The 22,622-nt window shown below is 41.6% G+C and overlaps 1 protein-coding gene across 8 annotated transcripts in view; it reads right to left on the bottom strand.

Moving 5' to 3' along the window:
- The window catches only part of dennd1b (DENN/MADD domain containing 1B), a 100,805-nt gene that overhangs the window by 32,691 nt on the left and 45,492 nt on the right, over positions 1 to 22,622 (bottom strand). For 4 of the 8 annotated variants that reach the window (XM_069521760.1, XM_069521756.1, XM_069521754.1 and 1 more), the window contains exons 6-13: positions 22,487 to 22,556; positions 20,601 to 20,681; positions 18,525 to 18,584; positions 15,516 to 15,569; positions 14,831 to 14,941; positions 7,231 to 7,331; positions 5,117 to 5,162; positions 3,618 to 3,719 (exon numbers count right to left, since the gene is read on the bottom strand). In XM_069521760.1, coding sequence (XP_069377861.1) covers positions 3,618 to 3,719; positions 5,117 to 5,162; positions 7,231 to 7,331; positions 14,831 to 14,941; positions 15,516 to 15,569; positions 18,525 to 18,584; positions 20,601 to 20,681; positions 22,487 to 22,556 — 625 coding nt within the window. The remainder of the gene's footprint in view (positions 1 to 3,617; positions 3,720 to 5,116; positions 5,163 to 7,230; positions 7,332 to 14,830; positions 14,942 to 15,515; positions 15,570 to 18,524; positions 18,585 to 20,600; positions 20,682 to 22,486; positions 22,557 to 22,622) is intronic. The other 4 variants (XM_069521761.1, XM_069521757.1, XM_069521759.1 and 1 more) reach the window with 1 other exon arrangement.

The following is a 22,622-nucleotide window of genomic DNA, read 5'->3' as shown; positions in this document are numbered from 1 at the left end:
CAGCAAAGTAGCGAGAGGCAGAGAGGAGGAGAATAGAAGGAATTAGGCTGTGATGTGAAAAAGAGCATCTGAAAATAAAGATGTGAGCTGCATTGTAGCACCTCAGCTTGAATATGTGGCTCAGAAAGAATAATACATGAAAAAAAAATCCTCCGTTCTTCCGTCATTGGTTTGAGATCAATTGCTGGGATCAAATACAAATCTGATTCAGTCACACACTGTTTGTTTTCAGAATTAACAGACTCCTAATTTGCTATTCTTGGATACTTTTAATGGCGAGTGCAGTAAACAGCTCCACCGACGAAAAGCCAATTATAACTTTATCAGCACAAATCTTGGTGCGGAAGAGGAACTGTGGATTTCAGAAAAAGAAACAAAAATACCTTGATCTTCCAGGGAAAAACTACAGCTTTCTTATTGACTATTTCATTTCAGCGTGCTTGTCAACACATTGATTTTACTGACACAAGCACAGTCTCTCTGAGATTAATATGATTTATTAATGGGGAAAACTATTGAATATATTCCTTTATTTCTCAAACAATATCACAATGTTTATTAAAAATAATAATTAAAAAAACACAAACTCCAATAAAGGAAAACAAAAGTTCCTTGATCTCAAACAAAATATAAAAAATATACTGCTATAAATAATGAAAGGGGTAAAAAAAACGAAAATAAAAAAAATTAAAGTGATTGACTTCATTGATTTATATTTACTGCAAAACATTTAAAAAGACAAATACAGAAAAAAAGACAATAAATGTTGGACTTCTGATTCAAGTGACTTTACAATTTAAATTTTTTTTTTAAACTTCTTCTCCGGAGATTGTTGCATCAATTTTTGACCCATTTACAATTACTCTCTTATTTAACTCCTTCCTTTTTTTTTTTTTACTAAACGGAACCGCTACTGGCATGGTAGCATTTGTAATAGTCAATAAATCTAAAATATTATGTGTGAAATTGTGGGAAAAGACCATTAAGGGGCGGGCACTAGTGGAGCCGGTGTAGGGGTCCTGTCTGAAAGACGGCAGCTAATTCAGGACAACTGTGACCTCTGAACCTGCTAAAAGCATGGCCACTGGTCAGCCGGGCCACGTAATAGAGTCCACATGTGCTCACAGTCTGCGATGCCATAATTAGACGGATTTCTTAAGGTTTGTTTAAATCAACATCAGAGTGCTTTGTTTTCCCTTTTTAAAAAAAAAAAGCCGGTGGCCTTTACCTTTTAATCCTTTACATGCTTCATATATTCACATAAAGCGGTGCTGGACTTTTTAAATGAGAATATTCATGACTTCATGAGCAGGGATTCAGTTTCATAGTGAATAGAGTGTTTAAAGTAGCCAATGTTACAGTGCGAATTAGAGGGAAATGAAGAGCGGTTTTAATAGCTCGGGAACAACGCGCCGCCGCTTCAGCTGCGGCGGAGAATCACAAAGCATTAATCAAGATTTCAGGCCTCTGTTTGACAAACTGCACAATGCCTCAAACATCTCTCTGTGTGTAAACACAAACATCAAATGCCATGTGGCATGTCCTCATCACTAACAAGCAAACTAACAAGAGACCTGGAATTCCACTCAATTAGTACCTGCTCGCTCCCTTATTAATCTACTAGCCCCGGTGAAAAGATAAGAGGAGACGGGGAAAAAAAGGAAAAGGAATAAAAACAACAACAACAATTTGTTACAATAAATATATTAATGCCAGAGAAGCTTCTGTTTCAGGTTGTGTAATTTGACATGATATGCGGGCTATGTTCTGTCATTAGTCAGGAAAAATGGTGAGTAGGGGATCAAAGCGAAAAAGGCTCTGAGCCTGCCACTTAATTTATCACACGGCAAAGACAAAGGCTTTTCTCTCTGCTTCTGTCGCTTTTCAAAAGCCCTGACTCCTTTTTTATGACAAACTCAGTTTGCAGTTTAATTTAGGGCTTGAGTCCCTGGGTGCAGAAAAGCAAGCAGGCAGGAAGTGAGAGGAAGGTACTGTAGCCAGACAGGCACACAGGCAAAGAAGCAAACAGCGAGTGGAAGAAACGTCCAGGCTGGCGGTAAGTACTCCAAGAGGGAGACAAGAATGGAGACAGGTGTCATGAAACTCAAGCAGCCAGGCAGGCGATAAGGTAGGCAGGCAAACAGTCTAAAAGTAGTAGGCAGGAAATGGTATAAAATGTAGGAAAGATCACACTAGTGCAGGTAGTAAGAAGGCATTCATACGCACTGGCAGTTGTAGTAGGCTGAGCAGTGCTAAATCAGGAGAACCAGAGAAGTGTGGGAGTGAGAAGGTCTGGAGTCTGCTGGGCAGGGGATTGAATTATATACTGCTGTTAGGGCAGGAGTCCAGTAGGCGGTGGAACCTGAGTATATACCGTTAGTAATGTGGGTAATAGTTTGTGCACAACCTCAGCGGGGCCTCAGTGTTTCATAGAGGAGCCCTAATACACAGACGCCCAGGAAACCAGCTCAACAAACAGATCCCTGCTTTGACAGAGACAGGGGCGACAAGAAAGTGTGTTGTTCTGGATGTTTGTGTGTGTGTGTGTGTTTCAGTGTGTGTGTTTCATTGTGTGTAAATGTGCAAGTGACCCTGACGTCGTGGTGATGTTTCCTGTAGCACTGACCGGCGTCAGTGCTCCATTAATTAAAGAGACGATGCGCTGGCAGGTGGCTTCACTGCCCACACTGGTAATTGGCCCCCTTCTTCCCACTCTCTCCCCCAAGAAAATCACCCATCTCTGCCTTTTCTTTTCTTTCCTCTGCCTTGTTCCCTCCTCCTATCTCTCGTTCTCAGAAACGTGCCAGTGGGCAGGCAGAAATGCAAGACTATGTGAAATAATGATTAGAATGGATAGAGATGAAGGGAAAGGAGTTGCACATTTTCCCACAAGCCTCTGATGGTCGGGGAATGCTGTTCGCCTTCAAGCGTCATACGACACAACGGGAGTTTACTTTAGACAGCCACAATACGAGGAGCCAGTGCTGCAGTCATTAATGATGTGGGGAGGGGACAGAGCTGTACTTTGACAAGTTTCTGCGTGTGTGCATGTGTGTGTGTGTGTGTGTGTGTGTGTGTGTGTGTGTGTGTGTGTGTGTGTGTGTGTGTGAGCGTAAGTACATTGAAGGACAAGAAAATGTGTGTTTATGCAAGTGAGTAAAAATGAACATTCTGTGTGTCAAGTGTAATGAGACAATAAAGGTTGAGAAGCTCTGGAAGGTGTGTGTGTTTGTTTGTGTGAAACTCGAAACAATAGATGAACAAGTGGAGTCACACACACACACACACACACACACACACACACACACACACACACACACACACACACACACACACACACACACACACCACACACACACACACACTTTGGCCGGTCCTTAGAAAACAAAGAGCTGTTTGAGGAGTAAGAGTTTGTTTTTAAGATTAAAGTCTGTACCTGTTTATCAATTCCCAGATGTATCAATGTCTTGTGTTATTGACAAACTACATCATTTTTTGATGTACCCCTGCAATAGGAGAAGTAAAAGAGTGTGTGTGTGTGTGTGTGTGCGTGTGCGTGCGTGCGTGCGTGCGTGCGTGCGTGCGTGCGTGCGTGCGTGCGTGCGTGCGTGCCTCACCACGTCACTGGGCAGGTTGTGCAAGTCATCAAATGGACTCTCCAGGGTGTTGGTATCCACATTCAGAATGACCACATCCTCCAGTGATCGACCTCGTACTCTCTAAAGGAGAAAATGTGCAGTGTTGTTGGCAAAGCTCAGTCATAGTAATTCAAAACAGTTCTGACCACTGTATAAAAATGTTGAACACATGTCCAACTGTAACTATTTCTGTGTCAAATAGAAGTAAATATAATATATTTACAAAATTGTTGCATAACAAATGTTCTGCTTATTCATTTATCAAACTCCAGCACATTTTTATAGGTATAGATAATTGTTTTTATAGGATCATAAAGAAATAAACCGTTACCGTTACCAACAATTATTAACATATATTATTACACTGGTAATCATGTTTGGCATATTTTTAAAAAATAAGTACAACCAAGTAAATGCTATTTGCTTCATGATTAAATGCTTAAATCAAGATCAAATTGAAATCCTGAGTTTGGCCCATGTGTGATTCCCAGAAGACAAAGTCATTGATGCCCTGAAGCACGAGAAAGGAGAAAATACAGTGGCCACATTTAAAACCACACTGTCATCACACTGATTTACCATTAACAATGAAAAATGTTAAAACATCTTCTGTAGAACAGAATGAAGAACAACACTGGGAGGAAACATTTGGACTGTGCAAACATTTTCCACTGCACCAACACCTCATGCATCAACAACAGCACGGTGATGCTGTACTGTGTGCATCCTGATGGCGACAAATTCAACAATTATTTCAGTGTGGTACAGGATGCAGGCAGGTGTGTGTGTGTGTGTGTGTGTGTGTGTGTGTGTGTGTGTGTGTGCGGGGGTGTGTGTGTACAGCACAGTGTGTGAATTTCTAGTTTGTCACTTTTGTGACAGCCTGTGCAGTGGAGGCTCACATGCTGATCTGGACTAATTATGTAGTGGTGGAAAGGGGGTCTGTCACGGATGCAGAGTGTGATAAATACTGCCACTGCTGCAACTGTCAGACAAATATCACACACACATGCATACACACACACATGCGCTTTATAACATATGCATTTGCACAATGACACTCACACAAACACGCACACACAAGCGCAAATGTGCTTGTGCTACATGCATTCACACACAACAGCCGTGTTGTTGACCCCAAGCCAACACACAGGGTTTAACAATGAAGTAAAAATGCTCTTTGCTTGCAGATGGTTTCTCTGCTTCTCTCCGTGTAATTTGAGTGGTAAAGAATTGCAGTGTTTTTGATTCAATGCCACGTTACTGTAATCAATTCATTATTTGAATTTTACACCAGTATTGAGAAGACATGTCCATGTTGCAATTGCAGAATTACAATATGCATTTACAGCCCTAGATTTTTTGTAGAAAATCTACAGACAATCACATTGAAATTCATATTAAATATCTATATATACATTTATAAACATACTTCATATGCATACTGTGTAAACATACCCACAGATTCACGAACATACCTCTAGCAGACTAAGATGAACTCCCACGAAGTATGGCATGGGGGCACTGTGAAGAGAGGAAAACAAAGCTCTGAACAATATCAATATCAGATGATTATATGTGGTTATAATATATATGGAGGCTCCACTAACACTGTACATTCCACACTCTCATGTGGAAAAGGAAATACATTAGATGTGGTATGAATGCTCTTTGATTAACAGATTAGTTGATCTGCAGAAGTCCATTAAATCACTTCATTGATATTTGATTAATCTTTATTTATTAAACTATAAACTTGAATAAATTACAGCTTCTTCAATGCATTGAGTGGTTTATCTGTATTTAATAACCGTAAACTGAATGCCCTGAAATTAACTGACTGTGATATATCGTGTGACTGTATCTGTGATGTTCAATAAAAAAAGACTATTTTAAAAGTTAAATATAAAAAAAAATTGTGAAAACTGCAGATGTGTCGTGGCTGTGAAAAAAATCTGAGCTGTTTAATTCAATTAAGCTGCACATGTAAAGATAATCATAACAAGGGCAACAAAACCATTTTAGCTGTATTATAATCACATTACATGTAGCGTATGACTGTTGTCTGTTAAAAATTATTTACAAGGAGCACAGTATAACAGGAAGTTACCATTAAATTAACCATCGTGTATCAGGACAAACAAACTCATCTTTACTGGGCTGGATTGAAGAGTTGGAGTTGAACAAACATGTTTCTCCTTCATGCTGCTGCTAATCAGTAGTTTAGATTTTCGGTCACTGACTTGTGGATTCAAATGCAAAAAAGTGTTTTTTGTATATTTTGTCTCAAATTTTCAAATTTCACGAAGCGTTAATTCACAAGAAGAGACATTACAGAAAATACAGATGTTGCAACTTTCCAATATCCATTAAAATTATGGAAACTTTTAAATACTTGTATTTACCAAAAATGCTTTTAAAAGTAACGTCATGTAGTTTTTCCACTAGCAAGATGTTAGATTCCGAAAGTATGGAAAGACTTGTAAAACTGTTGAGAATTTTAAGAGCAGAAGTTTCAAAAGGGTTCTCTTCATGCTAAATAAATATTAATTTATTACCATTATTTGATTCTTATTTAATGTCATGTTTATCTTCATATTAAAAGTGAGAGGGGAGAAAATGTTTAGACATAGGTGTATGATTCCCATGTACCAAGATGAATAAAATCAACTTAATAGTCAAATAACAGAAAGCCTGTTTTACGATGAGGTTAACAGAGGCAGAAACTATGGAATAGCTTTGGTTGAGTGTATGTCTGGCCAGAATGATTCAGAAGCCACAGGCTCATAATTAACTTAAAGCAACAGCAACACAAGCAGCAGGCCTGTTGCTCTGCACTGTCGTAACTGTCCACTCTGTTATATGAATGTAACAGATACTTGCTCACACACACACCAGATTGAGCAGAAACTCTGACGTACTGCGCACACACATATGGCATGTAATATTATTTAATTATCTACTCAGTGCATGGAGCTCACCTCTGTGATTAAATAAGATAAAGATGAGTCTTCACAGAGTGTTGGAAATCACATTTTACTGTCAGTGATGAAGAGCTTTCTGCTGATGTGTCCCTCATGGTAAGAAGCCCTGTACTAAACCAGCTCCCTTTACATAAGCTGACTTCCACACTCCGTGTTTTCTTTTAACATGCACAGATCTGAAGTTGACCTGAACGCTGGCAGATTCGCAGATGAGCCGTTACTCTCCATTCAGTTCCAATCAAGTCCATTCAGATTTGTCAGATTTGCATTGGATGGATGGTAATGAACCCCTGAGAGGGCTAAGATGATGAGAGTGTGGAGCTAGCACTGGCATGAAATATGGAGCGAGGTGATCTGGGCTGTTCATTATGTTGAGGGGCCACACAGGAGCAGGCGCACCACGAGAGGAATCGTGAGAACTAAGCGAAGAACGGGTGGGAGAATGTGCGAACATGTGCATCTGCAATTTTACACCAAGGTTTCAGTGGTGGCTGCGTGAATGACCAGCACACATGGCGGGTGTGTGTGTGTGTGTGTGTGTGTACGCCTGTGTGTAAGTGTGTGCGTGTGTGCGCACTTGTGACTTTTTCTGAGGTGGTCAACCTTACCAGCAGTAGTCCAGAAGATGCGGGGGCAGCACTGGGATGAAGATGTGCTGCCAGAACATGGGGAAGAGCATAGCAGCCGCACCGTGGACACATGCAGTTAACTACAGAAAGAGACAAGAGGACAAACTCAACCCATGTTTCCACAACAACACACTAACACAAAAATACTCTTCTGTGTTCAAAGTTTGACTGAATTCACTCTCAGAAACTGCCCCTAAGAAAGAAGAGCAGTGAGGTGAGAAAAAGTATAGTACATTTGCATTAAACACACTGATATTCCTTTTTCTTCTTGGTACATTTCAACACCTTATTTAACTGCCAAGGTCTAGAGAACAGACGCTCTATTTCCATCCAAACAATACCCTGGTAATATGCTGTTTTTAAAGAAATCTGATGAAGCGCGCTGAAGTTGTGATGGTGTTGATGTACTTTGAATTCATTGAGTTATCACTGACAAACGTGTTGCTGTAGCCTTTAATCCTGCGCAAAGACAAAAGCCCTTAGAAACACATGGTACACTGACATGCCTGGCGCTTTTGTGATGAACACAAGACCTGCAAGCTATTGTTGGAGGAAGAGAAGAACAGACTGAAAGCTGAAGATCAACCAGTTGACAGGAACCTGTCTTTAACCTCATGAACGCAGCAGAAGAGAGGAGGATCGATGAGGAGGTGAAAAGGAAAGTATAGTAAAGACTGACATAAAAAAAGGCAGCAACTGCTTCACACTCAGAACATGAAACCAGTGCTTCCTGAATATTGATTCAATTGTGGTGGGTCAGCACTGCAATAATATTGCTAAAATTGCACATAGCGTTTTCAAATTAGATAAAAAATTATTTCAAGTACAGATTCAAGCCTGTTTCAAACACAGAACGGAGCACAAACACCATCCCTGCGTTCCTAATTAACTGCTTTTCAATTTCAACGTCAAAATATGAATTGTGCTGCGACCTGCACAAGAGCAACAAAGGCAGCCCAAAACAGCGCTGACAGGAGCCATAAAAATCAAAATTACCCCAACTACCATGACTAAGAAATTAAAGAGAAAATATGGAATAATTAACCTCTTTTTCAACAAATAATGAGAAGCAATCACATGAAGATGACATTCCCTTTTAAAGACGCTCTCTACATTGTCAAACCAACATTACACATAAAATTAAAGTCATTGTCTCCAGCGTCTTAAAACCAGCAGCACCCCCATCTTGACATTCCCGTCTCATAAAAACTCAGCTATAGTAATGACCTGCAACACACACGCACACAGACACGCACACCAGGCAGGAGAAAGAGGCTTTAGCTCATCCCCCAGATTAAAATAACATGATTAAATATGGAAAGAGAACAGAGGTCTGAGGGGCTCCTGCGGGACTTCATTAGGGCAAATTGCCAAAGAATGAAACATGAGTTAGCCAAGAGAGACTGCGGGCTAGGCCAATACCGCCGGGACCCCGGAGCAGCAGCCGCTGTTATACTGCTGCAGCTTCACAGTCAATGTGTGAAGCGGACACACACTATCACACACACAAGCACAACTACCAGGAGACCCCCTGCTCACTGACACACACAGTGTCACAATTGACCGGCCAAAAGTGGACGAGCCTTTGGCGGCTGAAAACCACTGCTGCCAGAGGAAAAAGAGAGAGGGGCCCCACCCCTCACGATCCACCCAAACATCAAGCCAGGACATGTGAAAAGCTCCCAACAACAAAAAAGTCTGCATGTGTTTGTCTCCCTGCCTGCATGTTTAACTGCATTCATTTTTCATATCGGACAGAAAAAAAGAAAGCAATGATCTTCTTTCTTTTTTTTTGTCTCTGTGCAATCTCTTATAAACCCAGTCCCACAATAGTTAGGACTTAATCAACATTTAATTGGTGTCTTGCTCTGTGTATCTGCATATGCATATTTACGCTGCCTGCCGTCTTCAAATAAAACACAACAATGCCACGCTCCTGTCAGGATTAATTCCCTGGCAAACAGTTTGTTTTCTTGTTTTTTTTGGTTAATTCTGAAAATAAATCAATGCTATGAATATTAATGTGTGAAAGTGAAGCACTTGGTGGAAGAGCGACTATCGAAATCAACACACGCTTCTCCCTTTTCCAAAGCAATGACATTAACGGGCCATTAAATTGTGATGAAGAGAGGTCAGCATCCAGCTATGGGTATACATACACACATATGTACATGTGCACACACGCACACGAACACACACACTTAGCGGAGAGCCAACAGGCAAGTGTATTCCTCCTTAGGGAATGTGAGACAAGCCCCAGCCATTCGCTGGTACCAGGAGGTAATAGCACAGAACACCTCGCTAACCAACTCCAATTATCTCCACCAGACCTCAAGGTGAGTCCCTCAATTGGCATGATTTACTCTCAGGTTGAAAGGGAAAACAGGAACCTCTCTCTCTCTTCTTCTCAGGCTGGTTGGCTGGCTTGAGGGAGTTGGGGAGGATGAATGGGGGGGGACACTGAAACTAAGATAATGATTTATAAAGCAAATCTAGATTCCTGTTTTCTTTTATTTGTTATCTCCAAAGCGATGGAGGTGGCAGTGTGCCTGAGATAAGGCAACTTGGAGGGAACTGCAGAGGAATAGTTCACATATTTGCTCCTGTAACTGAGCTTAATACGAATCCCTGTGTCCTTGTTCAGGTTTTAGAACGAATGAGGCAAAAAGTAAAAAGGGAAGATAAATGGGGGGAAAAAAGAGAAATTGTACTCCTCTCTTTTTTTCTTCCTCATTTAGGGGGGGACTTCACATGAGAGTGGGTCATGAGAGGCTAAGGCTGATAAAATATTTGCCAGGCTGATAAATAATAGATGAGTGGAGCCAAATGGCTTACACGCTCCACAAAAGACCTGGGTGCTTAATATTCCATTCAATGGAGAATCACAGATACAGTCCCCAAGAACAAATACGGGATTAGGTGCTGGGTCCAGTCCTCAGGGACCAGGGCTCTGCCTGGTAATGAGGGGCTGCCTGACTCTCACACTGTGTGCGTGTGTGTGTGTGTGTGTTGCCCCTTCCTCTGAGAGAAGCTAACCGATTATACAGCGACAGCCTGCTTCAAAAAACAGTCAAGGTCTTTGGTTCTGCCCTGAGAGCTTTCTTAGTGCGCTGTTGCTGAGACAGAAAGTGTCCACACTAACACTGGTTTACCCAGATCCATTCAACGACACTAAAGGAAGAGGAGACAGAAAAGAGAGAGACAGGGAGATTTACGGAGATGAAGAGGCGGAGAAGAAAGTGGAAGAAGTGACAAAAGAGAAAGAAAATTTGCATTGCAACTTTGAAGTAGGTAGCAATAAACTGCAGCTAAGAGGTCACACACGAGTTTTGTCAATAAAGTGGTCTGGGTGTGAGTCACTGGCTGTGTCTTGACGATATACAGTCTACAGTGTATACGACATAATAAATGTCTTAGTATATTGCTTTAGCAGTTTGTATACATTCATAAAAACACATTGGATGTCAATCAAACTACTTCTTTGGAATGAAACTTCACAAATGAGACAATAAAAGTTTTAATAATAAAAGTTGTTTTTGTTTTCTGCCATTTACAAAGCTCTTTCACCACAAGTCATAATTTCTTCTAATATTTACCAGCTGTGAGAAACTCCTCCTTTTATGTGCAGTGCATTATGGGACAGTAACATCCATCAACAGCACACTCAAATATCAACTTTTATACACAGCACACGTACCACATAGTAAAAGCATGCTTAGAATCTGTATGTAGCATGAATACAGCTGATGTGTTTTTTCTACACGAATTTAACTATTTTTGACACACTGACTTCACCAGTGAACAAGACGAGTGGACAAACAGCTGCCACAACTCACTGTCCCTGTACCTGCCCTGAACGGCAACACAACCCAACAGTGATGTTTCCCTTAAGAACTGGACCCACCAGAGATTTTAGGTTGTCTCAACACTGCAGCTCTGAGCTCTGCACACTGTGTCAGCCAGCAGTGTGTTTCCACCCACACCATTCCTCTTAACCTAAGCAACTGGACATGTTGAAGTGAAGCAGACAGAAATGGAGAAAAAGCGACGGTGGGACCTGCTTACACCATCTCTCACATATTATTTTACATGTAAGGGGCAGTTAAAAAGGTGAATGGGCCATTTTACCAGATTCAACAGCTACTCTTATTGGTTAAATAATCTTCTCAGAAGGAGGAACCTGTTGAACATGTTAAATTTTAGTGAGAGTAGAGTGTGAGACAAATAACTGCTGCTCCAGGCAACGTAATTCAATTTGACAGGAGGAATGGTATCAACAGACTTGTTCTTGACCTCCTCACACCAGCCTTAAACAATCATTTCCCCTCCACCAGCCTTTCCTTCCAAATCTATCCCTACTCACCCTCCAAATTAAATTCTCTCTACTACTTTCCACATCTAATTTTCATCCCAGTTAATTTCTTATTCTGTTTTCCTCCTCCCCTCATGCTGTCTTTCTGTACGTTGCCATCTCTCCCTTGTTTCTCCTGTTTGCTTATAGTTGTGTTAGCCTTTCCCTCTCCCCTCACCTGCACCAACTAAATCACCAATTACCTGCACACTGCTTCTCCCTCTGTTGACGTACAGCGATGTCAGGCCCAGCACTACGGAGGTGTGCCACAAACAAGTAGGTGGCACAGGGAGAGAAAGAGCGAGAGAGAGGGCACACACGACCATGCAGGTAACAGATAACGCCAGGCCTCCCACACATGCACACATGGTCACTGACTCTAACAGAAAGACAAACGGCATAAGGTACAAACACCTGTGAGTGCAGGAGACGCACATGAACAGATGCATGCAAAAAATGCACAAACACCCACAACGTGCACATGTGCACATACACGGCCCCGGTGCCACAACACAAACGTTACAGCCAGACACATGGCACGGGGCTGAAATAAGTTTATTGAGGGGAAGGGAAGGAGGGAAGGAGGGAAGGAGGGAAGGGGAGAATGTCCTGATGTTCTGCAGATGCAACAACAACAGAGAGACACATTAAGACACCCAGGAAGAAGGAGGTGAAGTCAGAGAGAAAGAGAGGTGCAGCCAGAGGCCAGGAGAGACAGATGGACATAAAATATCAGTGAGCAGGAATAACTAAGATAGAGAGAAATAGAGAGATAGACTGAAGTCAGGGAAAGAGAGGAGAGGAACAACAGAGGAAAAGGCAGGAAACAGAGAGACAGCTGGCACTCTAGGGCATGGTGGATGGATAGCTCCTTGTTAGCATAGGCCTGACAGGCTGATGAGAGGGCTGCTGTCAGCTGGTGCTGGGGCTGAGCTGTGTGAGTTTGGGCGATAGGCAGGGCAGAGGCTGGGCTCGAGAGCTGGGGGGCCTCTGCAGATGAAAGACATGGAGGGTGGTGGGGCGATGGTGGTGGTGGTGGTGGTGGGGGTCCTCCCAACTGACTAGTTAGAGGAAGGGCCGATGCAGCCCTATTATACGGCCCTATGACAAGGCTGCACGCTCGGCTGGCTCCCACCCCTGTGCCACCGCCGTCCGGCCTTTTAAAACAGTAGTACCATTCACCTCTGGTCACGAAACAGCAATGAGTCAACTGACGCATTGTTGTAAGATCATGATTTATTCCTTTGCTGTTGGCTGCTTGCAAGACATGCCGGCCATGTACCGACAGACTGACACAGTGGGTTCACCGGGGGCTTTAACACAGGCAGCACCTAGAGCAGGCAGAATAAATGCAGTGCATCTGTGTGTGTGTGTGTGTGTCTTTCACTCTCTCCCTACTCTTTGAATTCCCTGTTTCTCTCTGCTTGGCTGAGAGGCTGGACAGGCGGAGGTGGTGAAAAGCAGCTGGATGGTACTAACGATGATACTAACAATACCTTCTCTCATACATCCTCTATATCTGTGGCAAGCTGACTATAGAAACATTACCTGTCTATCCGCTGACTGCTAACACTCACTTTAACAAACATTTTGACAAACTGACATTAATTATATATTTCTCATCCTTTAAGATATTTGATCACAAGACAAGTGGTGTGGATAATGAGCTGCACTCTCTTTTTTTCAGTTTAGCATATATACACTTACATCGCTGGCTTCAAGAATCATGGCAGCCATTTCCACTTGAACTAGGAGGTCAATCTACCCAGCAGCAAAAAATAACGCATCACAGGAGCAGTAATAACACGAGGCCTGCTAGTAATCCCAGTGGGGATGTGTAAAATACCTTTGTACTACAGTGCCTGACATATATCGCTACCAAACCAAAACACCTCTCCCCGAGGAAGATGGATGGATAGACAGATGAGTGGAGGAAGGATTGCAGAGGATAAAAGGCTTACAGAGGTAAAGGTCTGACGTGGAAGCTCTTAAAATATCCTGTCGGCATATATTTGTATTTAAAAAAAAAAACAAGCCAAGATTTGTCTCTGCAGAAAACTGTAAATCACAGACAAAAATCACCTCCAACCCATTTTCCCTCTAAAAAGAAAAACACCTTCACCCTTGAGTCTGGTAATTTACATCGTGTAACCTCGTGTCACAGCACAGTGTGCTGCCTAGACCCTGAGAGGGGGTGCTGCTGGTCCAAAGAGCTGAGGGGAGACAGGTGAAACTCTCTAAGGGCTGGGTAATTTCTACACCTCGTACTGATTATAGCTCCTGCGGGATACCCTGGTACCGTTTCCTCCAGCACCCATCACCACCACAGGCCCCTCCGGCTGTTCAGTGTTCAGTAGTCTTCTACATAGATACCGAGGCAGAACCATGCAGCTACACTGCAGATACAGATACGACTTGGATGACATCACTTCCCCCTTCCATCTCATCTGTCATAAACATTCGGCTCTGCCTCATCAGTCTCAAAGATAACAGGGGGAGGAGGATGGAATGAGGAACAGAGGGAGGAAGGGGGAGAAAGACAGAGATTTCCTCCCTCGTACAGACTGAAGTGACTCTAAATTATGTGAAAGAGCTGAGACACATAATAACGGATAATTTAAGGCTTTTCGCCCATTAATATGTTGCAGTTATAAGACAAACAGTCAAATATAATCCAGCTCTAGTGTGGATTTCACAGCTTGTCAGAGCTTGGCGATAGTGCGGCTGCCTGACTGCAGGATGTCTGGGTGGGGAGGCCGACAGATCAGTTCAACGCTCTCCTTACAAGTGGTGTAGCCATGTCAGATAAATATTCTCATCATACTACTTAGGGTTTGATATCCTGTTTGAATATTGATGAAGAGAATCATGTTCAATCTGGGGAATAGTCCCAACATTTCAGCAATACACTTTTTTTGGCAGAGTAATTCAATATCTGAATTTGATATGAAGCCAAAAAATTGCAACCGTAACTCCATGTGGCTAATTTATAGTCATATTCTCATATCTGATCTTTTTTTTTTTGCTTGGGATGCAAGAGAGATAGTAGAGAAGAATCCCACAGACTTTAACATGGCAAACTGCAAACACCAACACCATTGAAACCTGATTCAAATGTTAAAGAAACTTAAATCTACACCCACAATGTTCAGACAGTTGGAGGATGTTTTTTTTCTCCTTCAGCAGATAACTCTAACTGAGAGGATGACTTGGAGAGAGTGGACTCACAGTGCTAAGCTTGCTTGAGGTAATGATGATGCGTCGTTCGTGCAGCATACTGGCGTAGAGCTGGAGCATGTTGTTGACGTCCACAGCCACAAAATACTCTGTCAGGTTCCTCTGGAGATAGACAGGAACAGAAGGTACATAACAAACTGTCTTTGCTTACAAGCGTTGATGCCTCAGATGGTGAAAGGGCCACAATGTGCCATAAAGAGAGACAGGTAGTACTGGCTGAAAAAGGACTTGGACTTCCAAGTCTGCACATATTGTTTTGCTGTTATGACATTACATCTTTTTTCAAAACAAGTAGTAATAGTAGTTGCATTTAGAAATTAGATACCATATTAATCAATGTTGCTTAAAACTGCCAGATTGATGACTGTTCAAATCTGGTCTTCCATCTTGCCATAAAAACTTGCTAAGCTCACGTTGAGCTACAATTTGAATACAAGCTCAACAAAGAACATGTGTTCAGTTTGAATCCTCTAATACCCGTGGCAATCACTGAACTTCAACCTTAAAAGTACGAGCACCACAGGAGCTAAAGCTGAGACAAGACGATGATGCAATAATTTCAAAAGGTGACAAGTGTATCTGATTAAAAACGATTAGAGGCAGAGATGTTTCCAGAAGAGGGGGGGGATCTCTCTTTGACTCCCTCTGTCTCTTTTCTTTTTGTGTGTGTACTTACACTCTCAGGGATCGTTGGTAGTCCATTGATATCCGGGGCAATGAAGTAGGAGTGCTGTGAAAACACAAACATGCGGGAGAAAGAAGAGGGAAGGTCACGAGCGAAGCATACCACTCACAGAAGAGAATGAGGGGAAGACAGGGGGAAAAGGCTGTTCACTTTGTTCTATGATTTATAGCTCATCTTCAGCTCTGTCTATATGAATTGCTGAGCTGGTGTCTGAACTGTGGCAATGCTTTTATCAGGCCAACAGAACAGAGAAAGCTCAATAGCAGCTCCGTTCCCCATAGACACAGACTGGGGTGATGTCTCCGGTGGAAAACTGAGTCTTTATTTAAGCATTAAAAAGGCTTGTGGAGCACCAAGACACCGACAAAAGTACTTGTGCACATGTGCACACGTGTGCATCCACAGACGCACGCTGGTGCACACACACAGGTTGTTTAGAGGATCACAGGGCTGCCTGTCTCACTTTGGGAGAGCAGGGTAGGTTCGGTGTTCAGATCAAAGGGGCCAGAGAGAGGTGCTGTTTGGAGACAGGTAGACAAACCACCAACTCAAACACTCTGCTGTGTCTCTCACACACATTCTCCTGTATCCACAGTACACCTGAGTTTCTCTAGGCCTCCACTCGACCATCTGTTGCAGGTCTTTGCGGAAATCCACTGTAGCGTGGACAGTAGTTGTTCTCACACTGCAAGCAAAGTAAGTACAGTGAAAGATTACAATGTATTCAATATGTACATGGCTTATCGCTATGGACTTGCAAATTATATCAGGCAAACACATAGTCAGTGTTTGCTGTAGCGTTAAAGAATTTATTTGTGGCTCTAGTGGCAGGAAGAATGGCATCCAGCACCTGAGCTTTGGTGGTAAGAAGGTATTGAATCAATAGACGAAGCATGACTAGAAAACACGTTTTCTTTCAATTTATTAGTGGCACAAAACTGCACCTCTGGGGCAAACTAAATAGAAAAATGTGTATTTAAAGAGATATACACATAAATAATAATTTATTTTCGATAAATAAAAGGTATACATCATATCAACAACATGGCTTAGAATAAACATGGTGAGGCATTCAAAATAAAGAGAAAGACGTCTCTGATTGTAGAGACTAAAGATGATGAGAGAAGAGAGGAAGCCCCTCACAGCCAGAGAGGAAATGTAGGAAAGGAAATGATAGTACCAAAATTATACTAATGTCCTGAGAAAACTCAAAAGTTGATTTAGTGCAGGTTAACCCTAACCCATGACATTATTTAATTAACTGATTCATTTTCTTGTAACTATAATGTTGGACATGAGCATAAAGTGCTGCTGTTAAGAATTGTTCTGGTGCATGATTCTGAAACTGCTAAATAGACAATATGAACAAATAAATCACAAACTAATAATTTATTGAACATGAAATCACCATGTGTAGAGAATTGTCATATTCCCACAGAGGGCTCATTCATTGTAGTTTCAATAAAGCTTAGAGGAGACGAACATGCAGCACAAACAAACTCTAACCTGATACAAACATCCAGAGCTTTGCCTTCCGAATTTTTTTCTCTGGGCAAAAGATTGATGTTAATGTTGACTCCTACGTTCAAGTCTTTAGGATAAGTGGATTCGTCATAATGTTTCAATTATCACAGCCATACTCATATTTTACACAGCTACCATTATGACTTAAAAATGTGTCTATAAAAGCAAACAGGCAACTGTTATTTTTTTTAAATTCTAACTTTAGCTGACACATCTGGAAATCTGTTTGCAATGTAGGAATTTGTTAGAATTCAGTATAAACTCTCTTTGACCATGTTTCCAGTGGCAGCATTAGGCTCAATATACAAGTTTAATATACACGTTTATATCATTTTAAATAACTGTTTTATTTACAAAGTGCTTTTTTGCCTGTGAGCGAGACAGAAGCAAAAGTGTCAGGTTTTTCTGCCCTGCAGTAATATACAGCTGGAAACGCAAGAAGTACTTAAAGATTTTAATTAGTTTATTCTGAGGACAGTTAATGAATCTTGGGCTGAGCTGTGTTGAGCTGCAGATTTTTGGGGTAAACAGCGATCGTGATTAGCGGTGTGGATTTTATAGAACATAAATAGTGAATAGTAGTTACTGTCATGCACGTGAAATAAACTATGCCTGAAAACTTTAAACATCTTAAAATGAAGTCAGATTTTCACTGTATTACTCGCTTCTCTTGCCTGTGTGTTTTATTGGCAACATTATGGTTTAATCATTTCAATTAAAGGAATGTTTTTTGGGCAGCACTTGTAGTAACAGCATTAAAAATCTTTGTTTCATAATAAACTTCTGTAAACCAACCGAAAAGAGAACCAGTAACAGGGCAATTATAAACTACATGAGTCAAATAAGTAAAATTGTGATAAAAGACGTAAGTAGATTTGGACACCCCCCGTCACTGCCACACAAACAACAGTTTACCGTACAGTGGAAATCTCTTGGCACCACTCTTTCTTTTCTTTCCTCTGTCTGCTAAATGTTTCCTTCCCCATTGGTCTGTAAATTCATGCTATTGTGATAATCACAAGCCATGCTCCTCAACTCAACCCGGGCTTTCATTGGCTCTTTGCTTGCTTATCTTATCATTATTTTTTCTTGTTCTTTCGATGACATGTTTATATAAAAACATTGAAAGTGGGTTAACTGGAGAGGCATCAAGGAGATTTTTTGAGCACAATTGCCTTTGCTTTAAACATAAAGAGAGTGTGGAGAAAAAAAAACTTTTGATATTCAGAGAGAGAATATCGCAGAGTGGAATGGCATTAATCATTTACAAAGTTTGATTGTTTTCCAGAAGAGAAGAAACACACACCAAGGCCCAGGATAGTTTGTTTTTGTTATATTTAAAAAGATAGAGCAGCTTATTTGGCCAAATTGGAAAGCCGCAACTCCCATGCGATTAGTGCAGCGACGGTTTCATATTACACAGCAGCCTCCTTCCCTCCTCCCATCTCTGCTGTTCACTCATTCCCCTCCACTCACCGGCTCCTTGCTTCGCCGATCTCTCAGTACTTGCCCAGTGGCAATATACAACTGCTCATTCTTGCACAATGAGAGAGGGGGAGAGAGAGAGAGAGAGCAAAACAGGGTTCACACATGAAAGGGGACAATGATCCTTCTTCTTGGCTGCCATGATAAAACAAAAAACCACTCTTTTAGGGAATAATTCTGCTTCATCAATTAAATATCAAACTAGTGGCTTCTCCAGAAAAAGAGATGAAGCTATCACCTCTGTTCTCTGGGGCTTCTTTTCCAATGAAGCTCTGAGACTCAGATGAAAAGGTTTTGTTCTCATGGAGAGCTGATGAAAAAAACTGACAAAGAAAAAATAAATCACAAGGAATCTTAATTGACCTTGTTAACCTTGGTGGAGATGTATTGATTACCTCTTATTAGTATTGTTATGTTGTATATTCATCTGTGTAATTAGATGGGTTTCCTTCTGAGACCTGTGCCGCAGAAAAGACCCAGAGTTGCTTGTTTAATTGGTAGGGAAAAAAAAGAAAAAAGGAGGGTTGGTCCTGGAGGACAAACGCTGAAACTCTTTTGATCCCATGAGCCTGAGCAACTCAAAAATACAGATATTAGTGAAAAAAAAAAATATTATAAGTTAAACAATCCCATTGAAAACCGTTATATTGGTTGAGGTTTATGTGAGTTCAAGAGTGATTTCTTTATGTATGAGCTGGAACCAGACAAGGAGATTGTGTCAGAGTTAACACAAACACAGGCGGACTTTGAGGGATCTGGGGTCGTTAATCCATTTCAGTTTTTTGATAAGCAGGAGACATGACAAGTTGTGAAAGGACCCTTCAAGTTTAAACATGCCCAGCTCAGGCAAATCACACAGAAACCTGTTAGCGCCACTTCTTGCTTTCAAACAGAGTGTCACTCGTGGGCCCTCAGTGTCTCCCTCTTCCTACCTACAGTATCTTAACCTCTTCCGGCTGCCCACTTTCTTTCTGCTCTGCTGTTCGCTCATTTATCTCCTCTATCTCAACCTCTTTACTTTGTTGATCTCTCCCTGTTCCTGCTTGTCTGCCCCATATTTTTCATGTTTTCTGTTTTCATGCCATGTCTTTGTCTCCTCCTCCTTGTGTCAATTTCACTTTGGTTCTCATTATTTCTCCCTCTTTGTCTCCACTTTTTTTAAAAGCCATTTTTAAAACATGAACTCTAGACAATATCTGAGCGATTTAAAATGTTTTTCCTTTAACATGTGTAGATCGCAGCAGGAGATTGTCGTGGTCAGATGAGTGTTCAGGTTAGTGGCATCTTGGTAGAGCGTGAGAGGCAGATCACGATGTGTAGATTTTGCAGTGAAAATCATGTTTTTGTTTACAGCACATTAACATCTGCCCTTATCACCAAAATTTCGAATCTCGTTTGGTTTCCAGGTTGACAACTTTGTCGGCTTCCTCGACGTGTGTGGCACCTCTTTTTCATCCTGAGATATTTGTATTGTTTTTGTTTTTTCCATCTCTGCCAAGGAGGTTCTGTTTTCATACCTGTCCAATTGCTTGTTAGGTAGATTACACAAAAACTTCCAGACATATTCGCACAAACCTTGGTGAAAGGATACTGTACTGTACCAAATCAATTTTGAGGGGGATCCACTTTTTTCCAATTTCTTTAATATTGCAAGATATGGCGTTTTTTAATTTCTTTGATTTCTCAGAGAGTAGTGTTAGTGTTTAGGGGACTGATATTTATAAGTCTGTGTAATTTGCTGGAGATCCAAATCAAAGTCCAGATCTAGTGAATGTGAAACTTCATCAATACGTCCACTCACTCACTGCAGACATTTTCCTGCTGTCTTGTCACATGGGCTCACGCAGACATTTTACTGACAGACTTGCAGAAATTTTAAAGAAAATATATAATATTCAGTGCATGACTGAAAGCCACATGTTAAACATTTTGTCTTTAGTGCTACAGCCCCTATCCTGATGCAACACACTACCAGAGTTACCAACCTGGCTCTCTCTCCTCTCTCTTTCTGCGGCTACTCTAAGCTGTCTAACCTCTGATAAGGGGGAATATAAGATCTATACCTACCACACTCAGGTTGACTGGCGTGAAGGGCTTTGGCACAGGCAGATCAAAGAGAGAATTCAGCATGTCCTTCAAGTCATTTTCCTGGGGGGAGAAACCAAAAAAAAACATAAAAACACAGAGTCTAAATAATTTCTATTTACTTGTGTCGCAAGTTATGTGTCAATCTTAACAACAGCGTTGGGACTGATGCAGACCAGAGGGCAATCCTGCAGTGAGGCCTGAAGGGCTCCAAAACATCCGACTGACATATGTTTAACGAGCAGTGGTGAGGTTAAAAGACGGCTGAGTGTAGGGCTGCAGACGCTTATTATCCTGCAGCGTTGATTTATGGCTGAGAGGGCTGTCGGTAATTAAGCAGGGGTCTACGCTCTGAAGATGGGGGCTTTCAGAAGCCGTCATAGAGACGGCTTGACCACAGACTAGGCCCCGAGATTGTTCCACCAGCATTTATGAGCTCTACAACAAGACTGCTATTTACACTCCTGAACCAATGGCTGCAAAACTGAAGGGGGACAAAACTTTGCAACGTGTACTTAAATAACTACTGTGAACACAGAGGTTGAGCATTGTTTGGTTTTAGCTTCTTTTTCTGTTGCCCTCTCAGGGAACTTTGTTTTCGTTTTGGCTATGAGCAGTTGTTTGTTTGAGGAAATGTGCATGTGTGTGCGTGTTTGTGAGCCAGAGAGAAACACAAACTCAAGAGGGATGGGTGGCAATATACAGTAAAGAGGAGGAGGGTGGGAGAGGACGAGGGGGAGTCGGGGTGTGTGCAATCGAACAGCCTCCTGTCATGAGAGGCTCAATGCTCACACGCATGGTCAGCAACACGGCCTGGGGAAACAGTTCATTTACCCCTCGCCTTAAACCCTCATCGCTCTTCTGTCTTCCCTCGTCTGTCAACATCTCCCTCTCGCCTGGAACGGACAGCGGGGTAAATAGAAACCAAATCATGCACACTAACACTTCAGTCACTCAGGATTTCCAGCAATCTTTCTGTCTCTCTCTTCCTCATTCTTTCCCACACACAAAAGGATCCTATTCTGCTTCTCCCTCTCTATATATATACATTTGTAAAATAAATATATATTATACATGCATATATATATATATATATATATATATATATATATATATATATATATATATATATGTATGTAATAGATTATCCTCCTGAATTCCTTTCAGTCAGAGAAATGTGTATATGTTTATGTGACTGTCTACTTTAGCAAAAGTCTGAGTCCTGATCACTACTCTCTGAGTGTCTCTGAGGGGAAGCAGTGACTACATGACAATTGAAAGCAGTCCCAAAGCTCTCTGCCTCTCTCCTCTTCTCTCCCTCCCTCCCTCCCTCCTTCCTTCCTCCTCTATCTCCCTCTTCTCTCTTCTAAACACAGGAACATCACCTACACCCTCTGCGCTAGACGCTGCACATCTCCCCAGTTTGTTGCATATTTTACATTTCCCCTCCCTTTGCTCGTACAATGCAGTGAATAGTCAGGGGAAAAGACTTTTGTAAAATGCGAGCATTTGTGCGTGTGCGTACGCTTGTGTGTGTATGTGCGTGTGTGTTTTCTTAACGACTTGTTTTCCAGTAAATCATCAGGAATAACTTCCAGTGTCAGATCAGCGTTTGGTCTGTGAAATGTCAACATTGTTGCTGCTAACAACAGAAGCCAAGTCGAGCCCAAGACGCCGAACAAAACTTGCACACAAAAGATAACATGCAGCATCCAGAGGAAGAACAGAATGGAGAGAAATATCTTACCACAGTGCAGATTCAAAAACACAAAACTGTGCACTTGTTTCTGAGTCAAATCATACAACCATGTCTTATTTTCATATTGTGTTCTTGCAAAGCATTGTATGTACATAAACTCAATAATTACCTGTTGTTTCATTAGGTAATCTGCCAGGGTGTTTAGCAGCTTGTAGTAGATTTCAAACCATGGTAAATAACTGGAAGAGACAGAAAAACAAAGGTGTGAACAACATTAACCAATTCTTATTGTTTAATCATTAAAC

The sequence above is a fragment of the Paralichthys olivaceus genome, chromosome 3 (genome assembly GCF_024713975.1).
Source record: "Paralichthys olivaceus isolate ysfri-2021 chromosome 3, ASM2471397v2, whole genome shotgun sequence".
In the NCBI taxonomy this organism is placed as follows: Eukaryota; Metazoa; Chordata; class Actinopteri; order Pleuronectiformes; family Paralichthyidae; genus Paralichthys; species Paralichthys olivaceus.
This window is presented reverse-complemented; position numbering and strand designations above follow the sequence as displayed.